This window comes from Acanthisitta chloris, unplaced genomic scaffold, assembly GCF_000695815.1.
Source record: "Acanthisitta chloris isolate BGI_N310 unplaced genomic scaffold, ASM69581v1 scaffold1893, whole genome shotgun sequence".
Lineage (NCBI taxonomy): Eukaryota > Metazoa > Chordata > Aves > Passeriformes > Acanthisittidae > Acanthisitta > Acanthisitta chloris.
Window position 1 is genome coordinate 30274 of NW_008665210.1, and position 7816 is coordinate 38089.

General features: G+C 39.4%; 1 protein-coding gene across 1 annotated transcript in view; it reads right to left on the bottom strand.

The window, feature by feature from the left end:
• The window catches only part of CPM (carboxypeptidase M), an 18658-nt gene that overhangs the window by 8867 nt on the left and 1975 nt on the right, over window positions 1-7816 (bottom strand). The window contains exons 2-3 of the mRNA XM_009071620.1: window positions 6214-6279; window positions 4701-4798 (exon numbers count right to left, since the gene is read on the bottom strand). Coding sequence (XP_009069868.1) covers window positions 4701-4798; window positions 6214-6279 — 164 coding nt within the window. The remainder of the gene's footprint in view (window positions 1-4700; window positions 4799-6213; window positions 6280-7816) is intronic.

Sequence of the window (7816 nt, forward strand, 5' to 3'; positions counted from 1 at the left end):
CTTGAATGAAGAAGCGTGTATGTGTCAGGGCATGGATCAACACTGTAGAAAAGGGTGTGACTGCTGTTTCTGTAGACACATCCCTTAAACTTTCTGACTCTCCCCTCTAGCATGGCTGTGTCAGCACCCTGCTCTGCTACTGAAGGGCTTACTCAAGAAGCCCTAGCAACAGCCAGTTAGAAGATTAAGGTTAGCTCCAATTGCACCTGCACTGTAAGACTTTACTGCAGCACCTCTGGTTTTTAAAGCATTTTTGTTACCACATGATAGAGACCTAATACCAGGGGACTGTGGGTGGATGGACTCTGCCCATTTTTATTATTAAAATTCTTTCCTTAAACATGGCCTGGTTTTTAAGTTGAACGATGTTGAAAGAAAGAGCCAAACCATCAGGTAGGACCTGTTTCAAGGCAGCACAGTCTTGCCAGGCTCCTCACTCCAGCCCTGACTGATCCACAGGCCTAGTTCAGCATACCAGGCATAACCCCACCTATGGAAGAGAAGTTGGAGCAGAGAATCCAGTAGTCCATCCCGGTTTACCACACCAATGCCTCACTTGCAAGATGTTATTTTTAACACTTGTACAGCACTAATTATTATGCACACACCCTTCTGTGTTTGTCCTTCTTTACTAAAATACACCAGTGTTAAAGCAACTGTTTATGCAAATACAGTTTGGCACACATCCACTTATTTCTATAGCAGTAACCACTATGGAAATATGACAGGGAAGTGAAGTTCCTAGGCTTATCACTGAAGGAAATGGCAACACAAAGCCTACTTTTGAACTAGTAACTGGTATAAGTTGTTACCACCTGGACAAATTCCACAGGCTTCAGGCTTCTCAGCACAGGGTTCACCTGGCTGAGAAATGGAGAGCTTTTTTCTTTTCCCACTCACAACAGTGTGAGGAAAGATAAGCAGAAAGGTAACTGGGGCAAGGCAGCAATCTTACCTGTGTCGAAAGAGATCTCAGCAGCATTCAACTTTTTTTCAAGTCTGTTGTTAGCACAGAGACTTGACTGCTTTGAATTTTGAAATCTCTAGTGCTTCTGACCTCCTTTACATTACATCAGTTGACACTGAAGCCATGTGGAAAATAGTTCATGGTGCAATAATTTTGCATATAATATTTTTGTTCTTTTCTAGAGCACATACAGTTTCCGGGCACACCACTTCCATAATATATTACATGGCACAAAGGACATAGGCGTATGTGCTAAAAACTCCTTACAGCAGATTGTGTAGTCTGTGGACACAATTCTTCCTGTACAACCAGGTGATAAAAACCAATTTTTTTTCCATAGTGGTATTGTGATAGGGTAAATGCAGCTTCAATTACTTTTTTTGAAATAAGAATGAGAAATCCTACACAAGACTCATTAGTTTGTTGTTTGGGTCTTTTTAAGCAATCCACTCTGGTCCTTACTCACCTAAGCCTCTATCTCAGGAAACCCTACTCTGTATATGTCTATGACGACATGGAAAATAGGGTATAGTTAGTTGCATTAATTTATATCACAAGATAAGCGATAAGCATGTCCTTACACGTAGGCTTGCTCAGACCTACCAGCACAGGCTCAGTTTCACATAATGAAAGAGGTAAAATACTATTACACCAAGAAAATAAAATGATCAGAAGTAGATGCTTTAGGAGAAAATGATTGGTATCAGCATTGCTATCCTGAGAGTTTATCTTGTGATGGCCCAGTGACACCATAGCTGCAGAAAGTTAAGAAAGCTTTGTACTTAATGCATTGAAGAGAACAAGCAGAAACGTACAAGTAGTTTTCCATTTGTTCAGACATGCTTTTCCTTAAAGGGTTTCCCTGATGTGATATACATGGTTTTGGAACATCCTTCCAATTAGATCATATGGTTCAGTTGTGTAGAATGGACTCAAGTCCCTGGCACAGCTGGTCCAAAGGTGATAGTTCTGCTCCATTTATAACTTAGGAGTGTTTAGGGGTTTGTTTGTGGTTGATGTTATGTGGAATGGATTCTTTCCCAGGGAAGAATGTGTCAGTGTACACACTGAGAGAGAGAAGACCTTTCAAGTAAGAGTTCAAGGCTGGGACAAGAATGAGAGCTGCCTCAGAACAGCAGGCAACCTTTCCCTCACCTTTATTAACACAGATTTTACTAACATTTTACAGGCTTATGCATTTTGTGCAGTTTATTAGTGCATTTTGATTAAAGTCAGTTTAAATCAGTTTTAACCTGGCTTGGGTTAAACAAAATGCACTGCTGTAAATTATGTCCAGGCACACAGAATGGGAGTACTCTTTTGTTGCCTCTCTGTGGATCTGGGGCAAAAGTTCACTCTGGCAATGGTGAACACAAAAGAAAAACTTTTAAATCTTGGCTGGTTATATCTCACAGTATTAAGAAAAAAAAAATCAACCTACTTAGAAAAATAAATCTTTCCAGTTCTGAAAAAAATGCTCCTTCCTTAATATTGTGTGCTCACATTATTTTCTTAGAACTTCCCTGTTGGGCACCTCTCCAAATAATCTAGACTTCCTTCCAGCAGGATGTGTGAACCGCCTGCACATAAACAATTCAGGATCCTCCCAAACTTTTATGTTTCAGGGGCAGCTGGCCAGCTGAATTAGTGTAATTTATGTGATCATGACAGGTTAGAAGGGCAGCATCACCAAACAACACTGAGAACAGAACTTCTATCATTTTGTATCAGTTATGGAAAGCATCACTGAAGCACAAGAGACCTGAGTAGATCAATGAAGCCATAATCCTGCAATTTCTATTTATGAAAGACTCTGGCACACAAGTTGAAGCTTGTCACATAACTAGTGCAAAACTTATCTGCTTAACATATTAAAGGGGTAGTTGAATCTATCCCCAGTGACTAGTCCACCAGAATCTTAGATTATGGGAAAAATATTCCAGTTCTCCAATGCCTCTCTATATGAGGAATTAATTTCCTGCCATCTGAAATACATTTATGATCAGACAGAATAAACAACCACCAACTGTGTGTTATTTATATATATACACAGAAAAGCCCCATAAGGCAAATTATCATCACAAGGGCCTGAAAAGGAGGAACAGCTCTATTTCTGGAATGTTCCCTAGGTGCATACTCAGTCTAACAAACAAGGTAGAATGTAGCATGCTATTTAGTGCTATATGATACCTTGGTAGCTCAAGGATCAACCCTGCTCAGACTGTCTGGCACTGTGTCTGACTTGAAAACAAAATCTTGCTTCATTTCCTCATGAAGTCAATAAAAACTTAGATCCTTGGCAGTGATCCGAGTGGCCAATCCCTAGCAACTCCTGACCCTTGGATATGCTAACAGTGTGTGATTCTATGGTCAAAGCTCCTTGTACTATCCATCTGGGCAGTGATAATGGCAGGGGTGCTTCATTGTGGAGGCTTCAATATGAGCAGACTTTTGCAGTCCAGCAATATTGGATTTGAGAGCCAGGCCATTCTGGATGAGATTATATCCTGCCCTCCATTTCATTCCCATCAAAGCTTGGTGATCTATAGCCATGGGTTTGCAATTCCCTTCAGCAGTCTGCAGGGACTGTCGTATGGAGCCTCAGACCCTAGGCACCCTGGACTTCCCTGCTGACACACACCAGGAGCTGCAAACCCTGCCTTGGGCATCCAGCAAAACATGTACCCATTTGAAACCATGAATCAGCTTCCTCCCACACAGAGTTAAATTCCAAAGCAGTTAAACTCCCAGCAGCACTTTGAGGACAGCCACTGTCAAACAAGGTGAAGTTAGTCTAATCTGGGGAAAATTCTTGGCACACAATGTCACAAGTGCCTGTAGGCATGCAAGTGCTCACACAAAATACTGTTAATAGCAATAACTTGTGATATGTTATGCTTCATACAGGATACACTTTCTACTACCCCTATTCTTCCTAGTTTGGGGAATTCACAGTCTAGCATATATATAAATTTTGCTACTCCTGATAAATTATTTAACCTTCATATTAAAGACTGCATAAAATAGATTCTGTAGTTTAAACTTATTCTGAACATGACTAATATATGCAGGTAAAGCTAAGGATTCAGGGAAATAGAAAGCAGGAAAGTATTATAGAGGAGAGTGAAGCTTTGATTCTTTCTGATCCAGATTCATGTACTGCACCAGGGAAGCTCATAATCATCATTTTCAAAGAAGAATAAGTGGGCATTCTTCCCAGAGCAAGTTAATTGTTCTGGAATTGCTTTTTGTTTTGTACTCATTGTGTTATCTCAGGTGAATCCAGGTATTCCTAGCTTAAGGTACCCAAGATAAATTGTCTTCCTAAAATAAATAATTTGATGCTTCACAGCAGTTATTATTTAATCTCAGGATGTATTTGAAGAGTTCTATTGGTCATATTTCATGTACAAGCAAACTACTGCATCCAACTCCTTGTTAGGAAAGTTAAAACCTCTGGGTTTACTCACTTGGAGAAGACAAAGTTCTCTACTTAAGAGAGGTCTTGGGTATAGGACTGTAGGATTCTTCACCATGATGTAAGGTCCCCTAAAGCCCTTCTACTAAAACAAGGGAACTTTATTCTAAAAATTCCTCAAGAAATACATACATATTAGGTCCTCTATGAGTTATGACATACATCAATAATAAGTAGTATATGCTTGAGAGAAGTTCACTCTAAACCTTTGTAAGTGTATTCGGTATAAATGACATTGCAAAAATTGAAACGTACCTCATCCCCATGCATATTAGCAACATACTTGAACTCTGGAATGCCAATCTTATGATGGGTTGGAAACTTTCCCAGAACAAGAACCCACAGGTCTCTGCCTTTAAGAGGGGAAGGGGAAAAGACAATTTTTTAAACAAGCATAAAATCATACAAGCCTTAGAAGAGAAAGAATAAAAATGCTGGTCATTAAAACCACTGTACAATTTCTCATATTTCACTGATGTTCAGTCAGTCCTATATATAACATATCAAAGTAGACTGTGGGGTCTCTCTTATTCTATGAATATCTGCTAGATTAATTATAGGAATAAATATGCTTTGCTTTCTGCCCAAGTGTGTAGTGAACCCCGCAATTTCAAAAGCATAATCAGTGCTAGAAAAGAGGCTTTTTTGGTAATAAATATTTTTCAAATTAAAGTTAATCAACAAGATCACTCTTCCCCCAAAATATTAAAACATAAGTCTTTTCTGAAGTATATACAGAAGTTTTCATTATTACAAAGACAGAACATTTGTTTGTGTATTAAAGACAATGCAGAAAAGCTAAACACATTCATGCATTACTGCTCAGAAAACAGGAGATACCAGGAAGAACTGTATCACAGACATACTCCAATCACATCAGCAGGGTAAGAATTAATAGCCACAGAAAGAGTATTAGTTAGGACCACTACAGTTGCACAGGAAGCTGAACTTCAAGTAACAAAATAAACAAATGTGTATTTTGAAACTGCTCATTTTTTTGGAGGGACATTTTTTGTTATTATTTTTAGTGATACTATGGCATTTCAGACCTCATCTGCAAAAATTTGCTTCCCACTAGCCTGCTTAAAGAGGTGGAAAACTTGAGTTTCAGTAGATTGCACAATGAAACTGGACCAGTTCCTTGAAAACAGCAGTCACAGCCTACAAATTGCTAATGAACAGACCCTGCATGCATGTTACCTGCCCCAGATCTCACACAGATCTTGTTGGGACCCATGAGCTGTCTCAGAGGAGTCTAGCTGTTACTTACAGGAAAGAATGTAGGTCCTGCTATATGCAGTACTACTAAAAGCATTATTTCTTAAATCTTTGTGGATCATCAAAACTGCAGTAAACAAACTCTGGAGCATATCACTTTCCCATTCCTGAAGTCATGACCCTCACGGTCATGCACATGCCACATCTTTTTTTTTTTCTTTTCTAGCTGTGTGACTGGCTCACAGCAGCTATACAACAAGGATCATGGCTTCAGGATGAAGGAACTCTGCAAGATGCACTAAAACAATTGTAAGAGAGGTAAAACTGAAGACGGTTGTTGCTAAATTCTCACTTAACAGGTTGAATCAGAGTCTCAGGCTTAGGATCAAGAAGCAACAAGGATCAAGACCAACAAGGAGTTATCTTGGGATTCCCTAGTTTTACAGTTACTTTAGAAGACAGTGGTGTTCAATCCTTGTAACCATATGCTATGCACAAAGCTGTGAGATGCTGCTACTGACTCTTTCATTAAAGGACAACATGAGCAAGCCATCCACACTTTTAAAAATACTTTTGCAGTAAGTGATTTGGCAAGGAAAGTAGTTATTTGGCTTTGCTGTATGGAGAGCCACAGTTTCATTTAAAAACCCCACCGAACAGCTCAACTTCTGTAAACTCAGATGAATAACAGAGTGGAGAACCCAAAGAGACTAGCTTTTAAGCACATGCTCCTTGAAAAAAGAAAGGAGAATGTCAATCCCTACTACCCTACCCCTTCTCCCCTTCAAAACCTTCAGAGGTCCCCTCCAACCTCAACCACCCTGCTATTTTGTGAGATAATAAGTCTTGCTGCAGTAGTATATGTTTGGAACTGAAAACAAACCTAGTTGTGAAAAAAGTAAGCTATTGTTATTCATAATCAAGGGTGGACAACAATCTCAATTTAATTTCCATCTCTGCAATGTGTCATTCTCTCCATGGTTGTATCCTGGGGCAACGTGCAATGAAGCACCAAGTCCTTCCAGAGCGTTCCTATGATTCTTTGTCCTTATCCCCTCTAAGCCATTTTTCACAACTCTTATTCCTTCTACTGGAAGGAAATTTCAGACAACCTTCTTTGGTTCATAACATGTCAGTTGCCATGTGAACTGCTGCACCAGGAACACACCTGCTTATGATTGCAATTGCAGCCTTTCTGCCACAGCCCAAACTTACAGATGACTCCTGCAAACCTGCAATGTGCAGCTTGCCTAGCTAGAGATTCATCAGACCTGGCTGCAGTGCCAAAGCACACATCCAACATCTAAAAGTCAGCAGTGAAATTACAAAATTAACGTAGCAAAGGACCTATATTTGAGTCCTGATGGTGTTCCAGTTCATTCCTAGAGAGAGGCAGATACAGCTCAATTGTAACACACAGTGTCCTAGAGAGGAAACATATGCCTTCAATAAGGTTCCAAATTCATTCAGGCCTGAAGCTGCTTATTAACACTATGAGTACCAAGCACACAGGGCTTCAAAATATCCTAGAGCCAACATGAAATATGTGTAGAAAGTCCTTGCAGAACAAGTGAAATAAGTACCAATTAAAAGCATTATGTTCCTCGCAACACCGATGATTTCTTGCACAAGCAATAAGCAGTAACCTAGAAGGTGAGACAGTTTCCTGTCATGATCCTGAACTAAACTAGCCAACATATTTACTGCACTTGTATTAACTTTCCGTACATAATAATTATCTAATATATAAAATAAACAACTAATCACAGCAGTCAAACAATACTGTAGTCCCTAGAACACAAAGCATCTTATCTCACCAACAACCAGACATTAATATTATCCCCTGGTCTTATTTGAAAGGAAGCAGATCACAAGGACTATTTCAAATCCAGCTACTAGCAATGACAACACCCACATCCATTGCATACAGACTTTTCAGAGCATCTCACTAACCAATGTAAAACTGCCACTTTTTTTGCCACTACCCCACAGTAGCACTAGCACCAGTGCAGTATTATATACACACTTAAGCAACAAGAGGTCAAATACAATTCTAGATGTTTCTGTCATTTAAGACTTTCTACAAATAATATTGTATTCTGATTTCAAATTAAAAAAATATATCTCTAGTGTCATCAGCAGTGCTCATTCCT